This window comes from Tribolium madens, unplaced genomic scaffold, assembly GCF_015345945.1.
Source record: "Tribolium madens isolate multiple individuals breed KSU strain unplaced genomic scaffold, Tmad_KSU_1.1 Scaffold_11;HRSCAF=98;Tcas5.2_LG3b, whole genome shotgun sequence".
NCBI lineage: Eukaryota > Metazoa > Arthropoda > Insecta > Coleoptera > Tenebrionidae > Tribolium > Tribolium madens.
The window spans coordinates 5,721,778-5,742,719 of record NW_025400975.1 but is presented as its reverse complement, the minus strand read 5'-3'; the positions used below and the strand labels follow the sequence as shown (position 1 = coordinate 5,742,719).

The following is a 20,942-nucleotide window of genomic DNA, read 5'->3' as shown; positions in this document are numbered from 1 at the left end:
TTTTAAATTAATTTTGTATTAAAATCGAGAAAAATTGAATTGAAAATAGCTCAAATTGCTTTAGTTTGCAAGTAAACTCTTACTTAAGCCATTATTTTGTTGAAATACTTTAATTCAGGTTGATTTCAGGCTTAAAAGTGAGTCAAATCGATTGAAAATACACAAATTGCTCTATTTCAGCCCAAAAATTGGGATTGGTTCAATTATTTTTATAAAATACAATAATTTTAAATTAATTCTGTATTAAAATCGAGAAAAATTGAATTGAAAATAGCTCAAATTGCTTTAGTTTGCAAGAAAATTCGTACTTAAGCCATTATTTTGTTGAAATACTTTGATTCAGGCTTAAAAGTGAGTCAAATCGATTGAAAATACACAAATTGCTTTATTTCAACGCAAAAATTGGGATTGAGGCAATTATTTTTATAAAATACTTTAATTTTAAATTAATTCTGTATTAAAATCTAGAAAAATTGAATACAAAATAGCCCAAATTGCCTTATTTTGGAAGAAAACTCTAATTTAAGACATTATTTTGATTCAGGTTAATTACCGGCTTAAAATTGAGACTTTACACAACAAAAACGAAGTTTATAAGTGTTAAAATATTTCTCAACTTGAGTACACATATTTCAGTATGCATGTAACACTTTTTATGAACTGTAACTGCAGTTTTCAGTAAGAGCGATTTATGTGAAAGATAATCGGATTGCCATTATTATTTGAATACGAAAATGGTTATTTTTTGCGGCATTAAATTTTCATCAAAATTTATAAGGAGCATTTATTTCGAACGTAAATCTAAGACGAAATTTAATTCTACTCACGTCAAAGGCATTAAACATAAGCGGGCGTAAGCTTCGGGAAGTGATCCAAAACCGAGACTTTCGTCTCGCGGGGCCAAATCATCTGCTGCTAGGACTGCCACTACCAACTCCTTCCGTTCATCGTGATACCAAACTTGAATTTGGATTCTTCCTGATACAGTTCGTTCCCTCGCAAGCTGTTCCTGAAAATTGTCTCGTAAAAATATGCAATAAAGCTTCATCGCTGTAAGGGATCAATTGTAATTTTTAGAGACAATAGCATCCGTTTTCCTTGATTTTTTTCTCTAGTAATAAATCGTGCAACACGCCGTGTTCGTCGTCGATACATGATTGAGATTGATGAGTAGATATCACACTTACGACTTGAAGCATTAAAGTCATGCGTGGATAGATGTAATAAGCACACATTTGTGCGTTTTAAGCACATAAAGCTCAACATTAAATTGGAAAAGAGTACAGGCAATCGTCTGTGCTCTTCTCCAGGAAAGTTTTCTGCTACAAACTAAGCAAGCATCATACGAAAGGAGTAGTGATAGAGCAGAAATTCGTGCCAGTTGGGACAGATAGCGGGTTTTCGCGTACCTAGAATGTAGTCCCGCGAAGTCCTCAGCGACAACTCAATTTTAAGGGAAGGGCTGTTTTAAAACAATTCGCATGTTTTTAGCACTTTAATGGGTACTGCATACATAGAGAGCACCTAGATTTGGACACCTGTCCCAGCTGACACCGACACAGTGATTCTACTAACACTTGGAAATTTACGCATACATCCCAGTAAATACTCGGATGGATGTGCTCTTAAAAAAATACATAAATGGGTACTAATAGATTTACATACTACAAGTGATATTGTCTTTTTTTTTGTTAACAATTACTTCGAAAATCTTTTCTTTCAAAAGCAAATGTCCGTCTGCGTCTTGTGCTTGTGATTTCTGAAACCGTTCATTTAAATTTGTGTTTTTGTGTTGGAATATCACGAGGAAAATGAATTTTAATGTAAAAGAGACAAGTGTGTTTACAAAATATTTATCCACAATATAAACGATTTGTAATCCCGAAAGACAAAAACGAACATTGATGAATGAAAATGTAACTATTGTATTTCAAGTGCAAAATGGATTGATATTTAAGAAATCTTTACCATTTAACATAAAAGTAGTATCTAGTTTTTACTTTAGTGCTACGGAACGTTTTGTAGTCTACATGTTTTGAAAAATCTATTTTAAACTGATTTTTTAACGTCAATTGTCTGCTCAATACAGGCTGCTCTGGCTAAACTCCACATTAAAAGTATGATATTTTTTGGGTATTGAGAGAATTTGTATAAGCTTATTCTATACCTAAGTTTAATCGTTTTTTTATCGTTTCGACTTTTTGAATTTTTGGATTTGCACTTTTCTCTTCAAAAATCTATTTTTGATTATTTTGGAATTGTAAAAGAGAAAAGTTAGATCATTTCTTTGGTGTCTTTAAACATAATTAACAAATAATTAACAAATCCCCAAAATTTAAGATTACGTTTGGGAAATTTCAATGATCTCCATAACGCATTTTTTTCAAATGGAAAGCCCCAATTTTTTTCTTATTGAATCAGGGATCTGACTTTTTTATAATGGAAGAAAGTCATTTCTAGAGCTTATTCCATATCTGGTGCGAACTGACAGTGACATAAAAGACACTTGGAGTGCGCCCACTTGCTTAAGGTAAAAAAATACATGGGCGTACTTTTTTTCTTTAAAAATTTTGAAGACAAGGATTGTTAGGAATATCATTTTTGAAAATTCTTTTCATGCGTTAACAATTTAATAATTTGTTCATTATTCTTCATCTTATGTACGAGTACCTACTTATTATAATTTTTTTAAGACACAAGAGGAAATATCTAACTTGTTTTTTTATATGCCTAAATTCGATTTTAAAATAATTAAAAGTGGTAGAATTATCGATTTTTGAAGAGGAAGGTGCAATTACAAAAAAAAAAGTTTAAATATTTCAAAAACAGTTAAACTTAGGCAGTGGCCTGAGCATGGTTCCGTGGGTTCCACGGAACACGGGCTTCAAAGAGGCGGACCCGTTCCGTTGTCCAATTACAAATTTAAGAAAGTCCAATTTTTTTTTATATTAGCTGTTAAAATTAGGTTCTGATGAGTAAAATATTGTTATGTCTGCTTGAACTCATAAATATAGGAAATGCTAAGCAGAATTAAATTCTCCTCCATTCAATGAAGAAAATTTGGATCCTTTGATTTAAAAAAAATGACTTATGAGTATTTTATTTTCCCAAAACGCAACGCTAAATTTTGGGTGTTTCTTAAAAAATTTTTTATTATGATCAATCATCAAAAGAAAGATCGATCATTTCTCTTTTAAATGGCAAAATACGATTTTATAATACAGTAGAACCCCTCTATAACGAAAACTGAAGGGGCTAACGTATTTTCGTTATAAACAGTCATGTCTAATAAAAGTTTTTAAACATGTACTATGCAAATTATTATATTAAAAACGAATATTAAACTAGTTTAAAACAATATTTAAGAAAAAAATCTGTAATTTTTGTTTGTTTTTGTAATAAAGCATTTTTATGTTATCAATTGCACTTTTCAATTATTGTTCAAGGCTCTTGTTCTTGTTTTTTTTAAATTGTTGCTAATGTAGAACTGCTAAATTTTTCTCTTTGCAGATTACAGATTGTTTTTTACCACTTTCGAACTCTGTTATTATTGATATTTTTTCTTGATAGAAAATGTTTTTCTTTTCGAGGACGACATATTGATACAGAAAGACAAAGTGTTCTCTGCTTGAGAAGTGATTCAACTGACTGAGAAAGTGAAAAATATAATTTATCACGCAAAAACATTTTCATTTATTTCTTCTTCTAGGAACTCTCGTTATAAACGATCTGTTTTCGAAATTTCTCAGAATTTCTCGCTATTACCGATCTTTGACAAAATAAAAGTTTTCTTATATCCACCTCAATTCCAAAAAAATACTCGCTATAAAGGGAGAATTTTATATAGAGTTGTATACAAAACGGCAAGGGACCAAACGATTTTTTTTGATTTTTCGTTATAACCTTGACTCGTTATAGAGGAGTTCCACTGTAGTTAAAAATTACAGAGTTAGAGAGATTTTTGAAGAGGAAAGTTCAAACTCAAATATTTTCAAAAAGTCTAAAAATCTTGAAAACGGTTGGACTTAGGTATAGGGAAGATCGATGATAACTCTCATAGATTAACTCGGGAATTTCAAAAAAGCAATAAAAACAGCTTTCTATTTAAATTAATACACTTACGATCAACCGGAAATACAAATACAAATACAAATTTTTAGACAAATATCATTATCAGAACTTCCAATAGTTCCGATGTGTTTTTTTATTATTATGTCTTTTTATATTATTATTATTCTTACATATTTTTTTGAATAATATAAAAATAATTATTGATTTAACACTGACATGGTGGAATGTCAAATCTTCAAAATTTGCTGCTTTACGTTTCACTGTCCTTTTTGTTAATAATAACGAGCTTAATAATTGCAAATTGCAAATCGAAAATAATAAATGAAACAGTTTGCACTTATAGAGTGGAGTAAAAAAAATGTAATTTATTCATAGATAAGTTTTTAAAGATAAAATATGAAATTCAGAAATTAAGAGGCGTGAAGACAACAATTCCTTGGTAAGCTTAACGAGGAAACGATCATTATCAGTAGATAAAATTTGTTGTTCTAGAGCCTATTCACACAGCACATTAGCAGTCCTAATTAAAACATACCTACCTAGAACATAGAATTACTCCCGCATTGTGCAAACTCCTAAAGACTAGATATTGAAAGGTCTGGAAACCGTTGTCTAGTGATTGAAGATCAAAGCCCCTTTTACTAGCAAAATTCATAGGGAAAATATCGAAGTAAACTAAAACATACCAACATTTCAGCGAATCGCTCGAAAAGGGTTTCCAGATTTTGTGCAAATATCAGGAAGTTTGATGTTATACAACGGTTGTCGATCCCACGAGATCAAAACAGAGCCTGGTAATTCAACGATGAATACGAGGGTATTTTAGTAACGATGATTAATCTTTCAACTGCTGTGGCGGTTTTACACATTCTAGACGGAGAAGGAGCTTTGTAATTCTTTTGTTGGAATATTAAATTTTTCGTGTGTTGTATGCATTAAATTGCCCAAGAAAAAGCTCACAAAAACTAAATTTATGTGACGTCGGCTGTTCCATTTTACACACAAGTCACAACATGAGCCTCAAAAAAATAAATGAACGGTTTATTTTAGGCGTTAAATACTTAAACGGACAGATGCTTAGACTTGTTAACATTGAATTTAATATTTCTACACATTCTGATATGTTAGTTTACTAAATAACAAATATAGTTTTATTATTATTATAATTATTTGTTTATATTGTTCTAAAAGCTCTCATTGGGGTCCTAACACTATGTCATGTATCTCCGAGTAATTTTTACAGAAAATAAAGGTTCAGAGCAACATTTTCCTTGGTAGAAAAGTAGAAAAGTGTCGATCTGAATGCTCTACTTGGTTGATTGTTTAATATTTTATTTAAAAATATTGGACCGAGCTTTTACCCTTTTTTTTTGGTTGTGACAAGAGTCGTGAAGTGTTGGAAAATGGGTCAATTGGGTATAAGCTTGGTCCACGACGGATAGATTTCGTACACTAAGGATACATTATGAAGTACAAAAATGCTACATAATACAACAATTAATTGTCTACTGTCAGTTTTAATTACAATGAGCCTTGTTAGCTAAGCATTACTATGATACAACTAAACATTACTTCATGCTACACATGGATCAAGTAAAGGCCAATTTCATATAAAATGATAACGAGATTAGCATTAGTAGTAGAGTATCACAGAGATGTAGATCAAGGACAACATACGAGCCAAGAACACCGATTACATCGATTACATGTTAATCATCAGATAACGAGTCGATAATAATTATGAAAGTCAATATTGTTCGATTTATCGAGGGCACAGTTTTAATTAGAAACTCGATTCGTCTATGGCTCCATTAAAATAGGTTTATTTGCTCGTTATCTAAATTTTCTATTAAAAGCTGCTTTACTGTATTTTCAGAGAAAACAAGTACATAATCCATTTTTGATTTAGTATTATAATATTGTTATTATTTTGTACTAAACGTCAGAGCTTGTGCCACTCAGTGCATTTCAGTGTTCAAATATGTTACCTAAAAGTTTGTTTGTCTTTACACGTTGATTGTGATTATCTCTATAACATTTTCCTATGAATTTACAAATCGCCCCAAGGAAGTAAAATCATAAAGTAATTGAAAGCAGTTACAGTGAAATATCATGCACTTCACTGGAGCTCCGTTAGAAATTTCTTTTTTACATTATGTACAATGAAATTTTGAAGAGTCGGACTTATTGTAACTTGCAGTTGAACTTTCTAATTTGATGTTAAAAAGTTGAAAAACAATTTTAATAAAGAGGATGAAACTTTCATGAAAAGAGAATTGGTCAAATTTTCGTAGCGATGAATAATATTTAAAGTTGGATTCGAACGAAAATTTTTACATGGTGACAATTAAAGTGATTTATATTTAAATTCTCTTTGACGTTGGTTTAAAGTCTGAATGGAAAATTGTTTATACCGGCGTTTTAGGAAGTTTCCGTCTTGTCGGCGACGAAGGCGTCTTGTCACTTTCCGGTTCTGGAAAAAGAAAAGTCAAAGGGTTACAGTTAGTAAATTTATACCTTTTTCACGTGATTCAAACGGAAAGAAAGAGCTTTGTTGAAAATCCAGTCAAACACTATTGTGCGGATAACAACAAGTTTAAATGACGAAAGTGGATTAGGCGAAAAGTTTCTCAAATTCATTCACACTAAGAAGAATTCATGGCTGTGAAAAGATTAGAAATTGTGTGTTATTAGTTACAAACTACACGACCAGTATTGCGGTTGCTAATCCATTTTTATTATCCACCGCCGAGAATATCATACTTGTAAAATTTGATCTAAGTAGAATATAGTTCTTTTACAATTAGAAAACATTAGATTTGTACTTATAATATCTAATAAAGTCAAAAAATTTTAACGCTTTACTAAATGACATCTTCTATACAGTCTAAAACTATCAACTTTTTTAAAAATAAATTTGTACCACATTTTTTTGTGTTTACTTTAATTGTTCAAATGTCTGAAACAAGCCTAGTGTTGTTTTTTAAAGGACCGTGACTTTTCTATGCAAATTAAAATTTAAAATAATAATACTTTAGTTTTTTTACAAAATTTTAACAAAACATCAATTTCTTTTAAAAACAATAATGTTTTATTCTATTTATGTTGTTTTTTTACGATTCGAAATAATTTTCAGATAATTATTTATAATTATGCCTTTACTAAATAGAAATCGGCTGTTCCATGCAAAAATACAGTAACCAACCTTAAAAAAAAAGAGTTTTGTAAATATTTTGGTTTATTTTCATGTAAATACCTACTCATTAGTAATTATTTGTTTAAAATTAATAAACAAAATTGTTTTTTCAAAAACAAACTACGTACAGCGCAGTCCTTTTTCCAGTGTAAAACACAGTATCTACAAAATTCCTTAGAAACGGTCGATTGTACTTCATTTTTTAAGTAGAAATAACTCAAATAGATTTGAAAAACAATTTTTTTATAATGTGATAATAAAAATATAAATTTACATAACAATATAAGCAAAAACTTTTAATCGATCCTTTAGTTGTTATTTTATATCTGCCAAAACTCTGTTTTGAGTTAAATTTAAAATGGTCATTTTTTTTAGAATTGAGTTGAAGGTAACAAAGTAAAAAACAATTGTAAAAAAAATGTAGAACAATTGTAAAAAACTGCCATCATTAGCATAAATCTAAATTACATTAAAAAATATTATAGCAGTATTATACCAGGTGAATAAAAAGTATGGAACCAAACGTTTTTTCCTTAAACTATATATTTTTTGAAAAAACTAATTGATGAGTGATAAAGTACTATAAAAATGTGATGATTTAACAAGAATAAAATTTTTCGAAATTTCCTTTTGTTTTTGAGTTCTACAAAAAAAAATATTTTTTTAAATGGCAACCCACTATAAAATCATTTTTCTCATAAAAGTTATACTCTAAGGATTAGAACTATCTGCTTTATATTTAATGTTTTCAAAAAAAATTTTTCACRTAAATTGCAATTTTGACAAAAAAAATGGCATAACTCAAAAACAAAACAAAATTTCGTTCTGAAAATACGATCATATTTTTTATATTACTTTAATCTATATTAATTATTATTTTCTGGAGGCAAATGATTAAAAATAAAACCGCTTGGTTCCATACTTTATATTCACCCTGTATAATAATGTAATAATATTATAACAACAAGAATTAAAATTTTACTTGGAACTAAATTACTTGAACTAATTAACACGTAATTCTTGAAGCTTTTTTTAAAAAAATTGCGAAAGTAAAACGCGAAGTGTGCTGAACGCCACACCTTTCCAAAATGATTAGGATATTTCGTCTTTTTTTGTTTTTTTTTTTCATCTTTTGTTCTTTATGTGAAAATTGTACCTTTGCTTTCGTAAAAGAATTCTTTCCTGCCAAAGAAGCAGAGGCGAATATTTGAAAATTATTGACAATAAACATGAAATACAATAACTTATTGTATTTTATGTTTAATAGCAATAATGTTCGAACTTTATTTTGAAATTAAAATATAATCTTTAATTAAAAAAAATGAGTTTTTTTTTGAAAAATTAAAATTACCTCTCCAGTTGAGACATCCTTTAGCTGTACTATTATTAATTAATGGCTCTTGTACTGAAAACTGCTTGAAATTGTATTTACTTTTTTTATTTTTAGAGATAAGTAGTATTTGGAACAATTAAAGTAATGAAAAAACACTATAAGATTTTTGTTATGTTTTAGAGATTTTTACACCTACGTCTTAAATTGCCTTTTAAAAACGGTATTTTTAAATTAAATAATACAGGGTGTTTCACATAATTTTACGAGGCCTGCGCCTGTAAGATGCAATCAATAATAATACATATTCCGATAAAAACTCGATTACAAATTTAAAAAAATTGGATAATCTGCTCCAGTTTGTTCACCCTTTAAAAAATTACAACGTTTTTTGTTAGTTAGTGATTAAGATAGAAACTATAATTATATTCATGCCATCTCTTGATAAAACAAATGATAATTGTTTTTGAAAAACTGCAGTTTATGACTATTAATGAAATAGTGATTAGTTTGGCAACTACTGTCATGGGTTTCGAAAAATTAAATAATTAAATGTGTATTTTTTGTATCCAGTGTCTTGTGACTTTTGTATATTTGGGTGCGTACATTAGGCGTAAGCTTCGTAAAGTTGTGTGAAACACCCTGTATGTGTGGAGAGCAAGTCATTCGGGAGGGCTGTTTAAATAAGTCATTTTTCGGTCCAGTAAAACATTAATTAAAACGCAGACACAGCGTTTTAGCTTGAGAAATCGCATACAAATTTTTTCAATGAAAAGGGTTACATATCGTATTTTGTAGAAAGTACGTGTATGGTTACAGTTACATAATTATACAGGGTTATTCATAAATATGAAGCAATATTTGAACCTCAAAAATGAGTTAAGTGATGTTAATTTAAAATATCTTTAAAACGGTCCATTTTATGGGTATTAAAGGTTTTGAGTTTTTTATTCAAAATTGACTACTCTATTGTTGTGATCAAAAAAACATTAATGTTAACCAGCCAATAAAACGAAAAAACACAGAAAATACGACATGTAATTGCTGGAACTGGAAAATGAGTAGATGTATCCGGTTTTCATAATTACTAGCCTAAAGGGTATGTTCTCACAAGTAACTATTCTTAATTTTATAATATTTGGTCAAATGGTTCCAAAATTATTTCAAAAAAAAAAAAAATTCCATACCCACATTCCGAGGGCTGTAATATTCTTATCAATAGAGATCGGACACGAGTTATTATTTAAATTAACATCATTTTATAGGTCATTTTTGAGGTTCAAATATTGCTTCATATTTATGAATAACCCTATATGTACGAGTACTTATAATTTATACACCTGCACATGACAAATTGGGTTATAACTTGTAATCTTACTCTATAAAATAGGTCAACTATAAATCCGGTCAGAAGTTACTGCAGCCATTTCTAAGATAAAATTTATGAGTTATATTTCACTAGCAATATTATTTCATTTTAAAATTTATCGAAAGCATTTAACTCAAAGACATAGTATTCTAACTATTAAAAAAGTCTTTCTGAAAGCACCTTATCATTTAAATAAATTGGAGTTCGACGTCAGAATAGTTGGAAAAGTTTTAAAAGCGTTTGTTTTTTTAAGGTCGTAGTTAGGTACCTTTATTTTCAATTGCGGTGTTTGACTGGATAGTAAAATAAACATTCTCATCACACAGAGGGTTCACTCACCGACGTGGAGCGCCGTTACCGTGGCATCTGACGGTTTCCGGTTTACGTTGGGAATGGGGTCATCCAAAAGGTCGCACATTCTCAAGTCGGTCGCATGTTCGACCAAAAGCTCAACCACGTCACCTGTGCGGTCCATTATAGAACACACTTCCTCAAACGAGCGGTCGATGAGAGAGACGCCTCCCCATTCAAGCACTTTATCGCCCTGCTGCAGACCTCCTTTTTCAGCAGGACCACCGGGGACGGTCCAGACGATGTACGCAAAAAGACGGCCATCGGGTGCTGTCTTGCCGCCCACGACGCGCATCCCGAAGCCTCGAGCTGAACAAAGAAATTAAATCTAAACTCTAAAATTTTGTGGTTTGTACCAAATAAGAAAATACAAAGCCTGTTTTTTTCTTTAAAATTTTAATGGGAAAATTGGGACATTTTTTTACTATCTAGAAATTTTGTTAAAAAGTTATGTTGATTAGAATTTTAAATTTTTAAGTTTTTGTTGGTATTACAGAAATTAGTTTTTTTTGTCTGTCTAGTACCGGGTGGGTCATCGTTAACGCGCATTTGATAAATCGCGACTTCAAATTAATTAAAACTGGCGATATTTCATATACCTAACTAATTATTAATAGGGTACAATTTGAGAATTTTTCTAATTTTTTTGGATAATAAATCAGTTCGTAACAGTTTTGTGTGTTTTATGAATACTTTCTGTTAATTTACCTATAAAGTTTTTACACTAAATGAATCTGTACCTATTAGCGCATCAAACTTTGATATCACAATTTCAAATTTTGACTTGGTTAGCCAAATAATCGCTTTTTTTATTTAAACACAAACCAGACTCGTGATTTATAACAAAATGGTATAATTTGCCAACAAAAGAATCATTTATTTGTAGCCGACAGCTTTGAAGGGTCTTTTTGTTGTAAACCTTGTAATCTTACCCCAATTGCTGCAGTTCCCCATTGTCACCTAAATTTACAAGTAGCAGGTCATAAATAAAAATGATTTTCAAAGTTAAGATGGAAAATTGCGTTTAATTCAAAATCTAATTGTTTTTTTTTTTGATTTTGTAAACAATTGTACATAGGAAGAGAATCTGCGTAGGTCAGTATAAAAATTATAATTAAATTTTGTGGGAGAACATTACTTTTGATTTTTTTTTGGCTTTGTTTGTGAATGAAAAATTACCAAAAAATTAGAGAATATACCTTACTAATGCCCAGGTAAGTGTGAAAAAATTCAACAATTTTATTTAATTAGAATTTAATTAGAATTAGAAGTGGGGATTTTCTTTTTGGGCGTAACGGATGCCCCACCCGGTACACAACAATTAAAATATTAAAATTAAATCTAAGCTCTAAAATTTTGCTGTTTGTACCAAATAAAAAAATACAAAGCCTGTTTTTTTCTTTAAAATTTTAATGGGAAAATTAGGACATTTTTTTACTATCTAGAAATTTTGTTAAAAAGTTATGTTGATTAAAATTTTAAATTTTTGAGTTTTTGTTGGTATTACAGAAATTAGTTTTTTTTTGTCTGTCTAGTACACAACAATTAAAATATTAAAATTACATCTAAACTCTAAAATTTTGCGGTTTTTATCAAATAAAAAAATACAAACCCTGTTTTTTTCCTTAAAATTGTAATGGGAAAATTGGGAGCATTTTTTATTATCTAGAAATTTTGTTAAAAAGTTTTGTTGATTAAAATTTTAAATTTTTGAGATTTTGTTGGTAATAATAATAATAACTTTATTTAACGGTAATATCCTTTACATTAAGTAATAATAAAATTATAATAGAAAACAAGCAACATATAAACATAATTAAAGAATACTAAATGACTAATTCAAAGAAAATTTCAGAAAACGCTTAAAGCTATTGAAGGATTTAAAATTAAAAAACTCTAACTTGACACTGTACATGTTACAAATTCTTAAAAAATCATTTAGAGGAGAATTAAATAGATAATTATTATGAGCAAACGAAATTTTGAATAGTTGGTTTGATCTGCTATTATACTGTGGAACTTGAAAATTAATTAAATTTAGTATTGAAGTATCATTTATCAAATTATTTAAAAGTTTATAAACAAAACATAAAGCCTGATATCTTCTTCTAATTTCAAGTGTAGAAAGAGACAAATAATTTAATGATATATTGTAATCATCTTGCACATAATAAGGCAGCAACCATTTTATATATTTAAAATTTTTTAACTGCATTGCTTCAAGCTTACCAACATGAATTTTGTAATGCGGATTCCGGATTATTAACAACATTGTTTTAATATCTAGAAATTTTGTTAAAAGGTATGTTGATTGAAATTTTAAATTTTTGAGTTTTTGTTGGTATTACAGAAATTAGTTTTTTTTGTCTGTCTAGTACACAACAATTAAAATATTAAAATTAAATCTAAACTAAAATTTTGCGGTTTGTACCAAATAAAAAAATACGAAGCCAGTTTTTTTCTTTAAAATTTTAATGGGAAAATTGGGAGCATTTTTTACTATCTAGAAATTTTGTTAAAAAGTTATGTTGATTAAAATTTTAAATTTTTGAGTTTTTGTTGGTATTACAGAAATTAGTTTTTTTGTCTGTCTAGTACATAACAATTAAAATATTAAAATTAAATCTAAACTAAAATTTTGCGGTTTGTACCAAATAAAAAAACGCAAAGCCTGTTTTTTTTCTTTAAAATAATTGGAAAATTGGGAACATTTTTTACTATCTAGAAATTTTGTTAAAAAGTTATGTTGATTAAAATTTTAAATTTTGTTGGTATTACAGAAATTAGTTTTTTTTGTCTGTTTAGTACACAACAATTGAAAAATATATAAAGTCTGTTTTTTATTTAAAAATGGAAATTACCAAGTCAAAATTTCGGTGAAAAAATTGGTAGCAGCTTGTTTCACTAGACACAAATTTTATTTGCTCTTTGTTTTTGTCTCTAGAAATTTTGTTAAAAAATTATTTTTATGTTTTTATGTTGTGATGTTGTCAAAATTTGGATTTTTATGAATCATGTGTGCCTGTTTACTCTTTGAAATCGCTATAATTGAATACCTGAAAACAGACATCATTACCTAAGGTCTGAAGACAAAATTCAGTGCTAAAAATTTTGATAGAAACACACCGCAAGTAACTATTTACAATGTTGTGGACAAAAATGAGGTTCTTGCTACAAAAATTTTGAAGAAAAAGGATGTATATACAGAAAAAAGTTATTTAGCAAAAGATACAAGTAGGTATTATTATGATTAGCAATAAATTTTGTGTAATTTATTGAAATGAGCTCAAGATTAATGCATTTTATAAATTCTTTTTCAGCTCTAGTTTCAAAACTGTTACTTTTTCAACTCGTTCCTCAAAAACGATGCACTGGACACTAATTTATTTGCCTTCTTTTCGAGGTTCTTTCTCATTCATGTTTATTTTGTATTCTTGTCAATTTCTTGCTAAAAATTGAGAATGTTAAGAAAACCTGCGTTACAAACTGCGTCTACATTTCAACGGGTTTTTTTTCTAGTTCTTGCGAACTATTTGTTTCCAAATTTCTAAAAACTGATAGCGGCACCGAATTTGTCCTTTTTTTGGTGTTCCTTAGACGATTTTTTGTGTTGACAAAATTTGATTTTAATTTAATATTCAAGATTTAAAAGACTTATTAAAAATTTAATTAATTATAAGCACTTTTCAACGACTATATTAGAGAAATTTTAAGGTCAAGAGTGCTTATAATCTATTGAAATGAAATTTAATTTCAACTTTTCTGGAATAGAAGACTTTAATCCATGCATTATGAGTTTTTATGATTGGTTTATTATGAATTAGTGTGTAAATGTATGAATATTGTTTAAAATAATCCTATGTTTATTAGTAGTAGTTTTATTTTATCCCGGCGCATCCACCATTTTTATTGTTTTTTTTTTAAGCAAGTTAAAATCTTAAAGTTATTTAATCTTAGGAATATTAATATTATATTTTAAAACACATCGGTAAATGTTATTTTAGATATAGCTTTTAAAAACCGTTTTTCTAGCATTGGATTTGACAAGAATAAGAGATTTTAGTATTAAGTATGCAAGTGATTCCACCATTTAAAACAGATAAATTCAAGTTCTTTGTCTTTATTTTTAAAAATTTTAAGCATAAAAAAATTTAATTTATTACTACAAAAACTAGTCTGCGAATTTCAGTTACACACAGCTCGCAGCAAACATTCTTTACTAATTAAAATTTCAAACTGTTTTATGAAAATCCATTTGACTTCAATGAAATCCAGCTATTTATTCGAACAATTAACAGCCATTTTCTCCGAGATTACAACAGTGCATTTGGCGAATGACACAAATAAATGTATCGCTTGAATTCTGTCTTTATCTAAATAGTATCGACTATTCTTGAAATTGAGCTGAATTTCCTGCAAATCCACTTTGAAAGAATTGTAGTTTTAGTGCAGAAAAGATTGAAAATATAGCAGTGTTACAAAATCGTGTTTAAGATTTTTATCTTCCTTGTGGTAATGAGATCTTGGTTTGTCGGAGACATTTTTTCAGATTTTTATCACAAAAAATTTCTTTCATGATTAGTCTTTTATAAGTTTACTTTTAAGCTTAGAAGACAATAAATAGAAGTGATTTTTATGTTAAAAACAGATTAATCGATTGCTTTAGATTCAAGTTTACGTTGTTGGTTGATAGCACCTGCTTCGAATTTAAAGTAGGTTAATGTTTTCTTTAAGTTTGGTAAATTGTCAAATGTTTACATTAAAGGATAGTCTTTAGTTTTCGATTAAACCGGACGGCTAAAGTATGTCTATTACTTCACTAGTTATAAATAAACCTAATTTAGCGAAGACATTTAGCGTAAGGGCCAGGAGTTAGGAAGCAGAATGTCTTAATATGACGTTATCAGTAAGCAAATCTTGTGTAATCGCTTAAATTACTAGGGCGGTTGTAGGCGGCGTTCAAGGCTTTTAAACGCCCCATGAGCTCAACAGGTTAGGGTGCTGTCACAAACACTAAGTCACGATATGTGGTTTTCTTCACCACATTTATGTTATGTTTTGTAATCGTTTATTTGACAGAAACATATTTTTACTTGATTTTTATCAATTTAGATCAAATCAATGTTTAGTGGAAAAAAATGTATAACATAAAGTCGAATTTTTTTAATGTAAAATTTTCAAAATTTACAAAATATACAGGGTGCCTATATTTGCACACAAGCTTACATTATTTTATAGATCTACACATTTAGCACCTAAGATCATCACTCTCAAACAAATTTATAGACTGTTAAACTGTTCATTTACTGGTTTCTATCTTCGTTGGTAGTTGGCAACAGGTCAATTGTATGTTCTCGGCTCATAAATTAACTGTCTCAGATCTCAGATCGATAATCACCCACTACGAACACTTAATTATATTGGATTTCAGTGGTATTCATCAGAACCAACCTATATTACTTCATTAGATTTCTTACCTTAGAGAAATAAAATCGTGAGTAGATTTGATTTAGTTTCTTTAGAATGATGTTGATAAAATTCAAAGAGTACAATATAAATTTTAATTAAATTTGGCAATTTGGCACTCTCCAACATCAAGGGGATGCTAAAATTAAATTATTCCAAATATATACAACCTTCTCAATACTGTCTGTACCAGTGTACGTGTTTCTAAACACAAGTTCACATCATTAGGAAGCTTACAATAAAAGTATATTATATTATTAGGAATTATTAAAAGTGAAAGTTTATGTGGCCAAGCTTAACGTTTATTTTAGCTGAGCATGACTAGTGTAGTTAGTAGTGCAAAATGTCGAATGTTGATGAGTTACAATGTTGCTGAAGTAGTGAAAGAGGCAAAAAAGAGCCAACATTGCTAAATGTCATGGTAAAAGTAAAACCATTTAGACAAAAAATTGAATTTTTACTTCTTTACTGAAACGTAAAACTTTTACTTGTGACATTTAGTCATAAAAGTGGTCATTTTTGCGACGTTGCTAATAATATTTATTTTTTATAATTATTAAGTAATTAAGTTGACAGTTTTTGTTAGCTATTTTGTTTTGCTGTAATTTGTGTAATTTATCAGACGATCAAAAATGTGGTACAAATTAAGCTTAAAGGAGGGATTAACTGCTCATGAGAGGTGAGCTTACATTTCCCTTGGGATTAAAGCTATTTGAGTTTGGCCCTCAAAATACAAAAATTGTTAAATTGTAATTAGAATATTTATAAGAAATAAATATAAACGTTGCAATATGTCTAAACTACTATTCAAAATTAATCAAATAAATAAATGATTTTTAAAGTGAAACTTTTATTACACCGCCTCAAAAATTTTCGTCCATTTATCGCGTGTCGCATTCCAGCCGGCCGCGGAATAGGGGTAAAGTGAAAAATAAAATAAAATAAAGTAAAATAAAATAAAATAAAAGAAAAGAAAAGAAAAGAAAAGAAAAGAAAAGAAAAGAAAAGAAAAGAAAAGAAAAGAAAAGAAAAGAAAAGAAAAGAAAAGAAAATAAGATAAAATAATAGTTATTTATTATACAAGATAAAATTCAATTTTATCATTGAGAGCAATTTAGCTAATATGCTCGAAAAGATAATGAAAATTATATCGTTGTGTACAATATAAAATTTTATTCAATCCTCACTAATTTTGTAGTTAATTTGGTCGATATTTATAAATGTCAATGTAAAATTTAACAATGAAATCTTTGTCAAAGCTTGTTAACAACTAACAACCGCAGACATACAACAATGGATGTATTTTTTATCATCTAGACGATAAAATTTCATTTTAACATGAAGAAAAAAGTAATTTTAACATTTGAATTGAATTGATTGAATAAATAAAATAATTAAAGTTTCACTTGCATCGTGGTTTTTTAAAACCACACATTTTTTTTTGTAAACAGACCAAAAATAAAAAGAAATACCAGAAATGTTAAAAAATTCTATCTATAAAAATTTCGAAGTTATGAAGGTTTAAATTTTGCACTTTGAGTATTTGTTTTTGTTGTAAAAATAATTTTACATTCTTTTTTGCTATAGACTGTATAGAAGTCGAAACAAAAAAGCTGTATCCTGAATTGTAACTAAGTTTAACGTTATTTGTAGCTTTTTATTGACAATGTTTTTGTACCTTTACTGAATAATTATGAAGAAACACCACTCTCCTATACAAAATCATCAGTATCATTAAATAGACATAAAAAATGTCAAATGTAAAAAAAATAAATATCGACATTTTTTGACAAATAGAATTTTTTTAAACATTTCTAATGTTTCTGGTATCCCACCTTACTCGGCATTTTCTTTTTTTTTGGCCTATTTACAGAACACCCTGTACCTTTATGTATCATTTTTTGTAAAAAAATGAGATTCGAAAGTGTTTTGCTTAATTTACATCTTAAAAAATGTTGAGAGTTGAAATATGCATTTTTCATTGACTATAAAATATTAGCAAAATCGAATTTTAAAAGTGCAATTTTACAATTTATTATTAGCTTCTTGTCGCATGAAACGTACAAAATAAAAAACAGATTTAATAAAAATTTAATAGGATTTTTATGAAAGTGTGTAAAAGAAAAATTTAATTACGCTAGAGAATGTTTATTATTACATTTTTTATATTACATTATTGTGCAAACAATTTGTTTATGTAAGAAAAATTCAGTTGTCCAATAAGGTGGAATATTGTTACTTCCTACGCAGATTTTTCAATTTTGGTAAAATTGTTTGTTAGGTATGTAATTTTATTTCCTCAAATTATGCATAAAAATGACACTACTTATTTAATATAATCTATTAAAAATCATTGTTTTTTGGCAATTTCGGTTATATACTTTTGATAACAAAAAACTTATTTTATTTTAAGATGGAAGTAGTTTTGAAATACCACCGATATAAATATGGAATCCGCAGTTAGTAAGTAGAGCAGGATCTGCATAAAGTATGAAATGGAATTCCATAACTCAAGAATTCTCATCGAGGAATATCTGCTCTGATATTGCACTAATGTGGTCATGATAATTGCGGGACATGCCTTTATAGATTCGAATTATTGCTCAAAATCGGTTATTAGTATTCTGCCTCCAGCGACGAGGGACTCAACAAACGTTACCAACTCGTGAAGTACGTTTCGAGTTAAAAAAAAAACCGAATTCGTTTAACGATTGCAAATTAACATTCAGGACGTGGACCTACTTCTGTGTGCCTTGTCGGTGGGGTCTCTCCTGAGGATAACTCGTCTCTGGGCGGCGGCCGTCGAGCCCGAATCCACGTCGTGGATGACGATTCGAATGGCCTCCGCGTCCACCGATGCTTGCCGCCTCGGGGCCGCTTCTAAATCCTCCAAAGCTGGAGTTGGTCGAGGGGCTGGCATTGTGCGCAATCCGGCGATGTCCGGCCTGAAACAATGTCAACTATGCAGATCGATTTTTTAACTTGTTGCAGAATGTGCTGAATGCGAACAGAAAAATAGTTTTGTTTGAAGTGTTTTAATCTTATTATAAAATTTGAATGGAAGAAGTCTTTTCTTAAAATTGYTGAAYTTAGAGAATAATAACTTTGACTCTAGTTGTTTTACATTTTTACATGCTCTTTTGCCACAKACTAGAAGTGGAAACAAATAAGCTGTATCATAAATTGATAAAAGTCAAAAATTGTGTTATTTTTAGCTTTTACTCGTATAATCGTTTAAGTATTTTTTTGAACGAAAAACGAAAAACTTGAAAATTATTTATTTGAATCAAAAACAACAAAACTTATGATATTTTCTAACAGAAACTTTACAATTTTGTTCAAGAATCATTATTTTTGTAATTTTAGAGCGTGTTGAAGTACATTTTTTGAATTCAAAAATATTTTTTTTAAACTTTTTTTTAGCTAAAAACGTAAATAGATACTATTTTTCTCAAAAATCACAGATTTTTAACTTTTTTAAACTTTGAAATACTTTTTTGTTTGAACGGACTAAATTTTTCACTTAAAAAGTCACTTTTTTACGATTTTTTTTTAAGAGATTTTGCTTAAATGTTAAATTTGCCTAATTTCGTACTATTAATACTCTATTATCTTTTTTTATTCAATTTTTTCTTTCTTCGATTTATTTAAAAAACAAAAATTTATCGAAAATCACCGGAAATCACATTATTGTTGCATTTTGTCAAGCTTCTTAAACATAACGTTTTTTTAGCTAAAAAGTTCTCTTTTGGAAGAAAATAAAATTTTTTACCTAAAAACTTCTTAAAAAACACTCTTTTCTATAAAAAATGACAAAATTCTTGACTTTTTTAAACGTTGAAGCGTTGAAGCGTTCTTGCAAAACAGGGCTACATTTTACTCTAAAAAATCGCTTTTTTTACTATACAGGGTGATTCTTAAATAGACCGACAAAATTTTATCCTTGGTAGTATTAAATGAGTACATACTGGAAGAAATATTAAAAAAATTCTTTGTTTAACCGTTCTCCAAATAAATTATATTAAAGTTATTTTTGAGGTAAAGCGTACGCCACTGATGTTTTCGTAAATAGTATTAGCACAGGTAGTGGAAACCATGGAATTAATTTGTTGATAATGTACTTGAACCACCGCCTCCTTAATCAAATGTATCAATATCCCGCCTGGGCATTTCGTAAAAAATGCATTGGAGCAGTGATTCCGATTTTTWCTTAGTTACGGGGGTTACTAAGGAAAAACTGAATGAGTTTTAATTATTAACGAAAAATAACGCAATTAATAAAAGCTGGGAAGGAAGGATACAACAAAACAAGATACGCCAGAGAGAATTGATATTATGAGGTTGCACCCTTTAAGCTAAAAAACTGGATTTGTCAAAAATTTTCCCCAGATTAAAGCGCCAACGGGGAATCAGTTGAACTCAAAAAATGCCCAGGCGAGAAAAGGATTATTTCTATGGAGACGGCGATGACTTGAACATTGCAACAATTCATAAACGCCGTAAGCGGCACGGATCAAGGGGGTTATGCCCCTAAAAGATATAAACGTAAAAAGGGTACAGTTTGTCTTCATTTATCCTTGGGAAGCTGTAATAAAATTTTGTCGGTTTATTTAAGAATCACTCTGTATTTTGCATAAATGTTAAGTTTGTGTAATTATCTTTATTTTCAATTTTTTTCCTAGTTTATTTAATTTTTAATTTTTATTACAAAATTTGAATGGAAGAAGTCTTTTTTTAAAATTGATGAACTTATAGAATAATAACTTTGACTCTTTTTGTTTCTGTTGTAAAAATAATTTTACATGCTCTTTTGCTACAGACTGTTAGAAGTGGAAACAAATAAGCTGTATTCTGAATTGATAAAAGTCAAAAATTGTGGTATTTTTAGCTTTTATAATCGTTTAAGCATTTTTTTGAACGAAAAACTTTCTCTATTTTTAAATTTTTCATAAAATGGCTAGAGAATTATTTATTTAACTTTACAATTTTGTTCAAGAATCATTATTTTTATACTTTTAGAGCGTGTTGAAGTACATTTTTTGAATTCAAAAATATTTTTTTAAACTTACTTGTTTTACAAAATTTTGTCAAAAATTCATCGAAAAATCACAGGAAATTACATTATTTTTGCTTTTTGTCAAGTTTCCTAAACTCGTTTT

The 20,942-nt window shown here is 28.8% G+C and overlaps 1 protein-coding gene across 3 annotated transcripts in view; it reads right to left on the bottom strand.

The window, feature by feature from the left end:
• LOC123012324 (regulating synaptic membrane exocytosis protein 2) overlaps window positions 1-20,942 on the bottom strand; it is a 120,023-nt gene that overhangs the window by 13,148 nt on the left and 85,933 nt on the right. For all 3 annotated transcript variants that reach the window (XM_044410205.1, XM_044410290.1, XM_044410375.1), the window contains 4 exons: window positions 18,526-18,728; window positions 10,306-10,626; window positions 6,486-6,544; window positions 828-1,009 (listed from right to left, as the gene is read on the bottom strand). In XM_044410205.1, coding sequence (XP_044266140.1) covers window positions 828-1,009; window positions 6,486-6,544; window positions 10,306-10,626; window positions 18,526-18,728 — 765 coding nt within the window. The remainder of the gene's footprint in view (window positions 1-827; window positions 1,010-6,485; window positions 6,545-10,305; window positions 10,627-18,525; window positions 18,729-20,942) is intronic.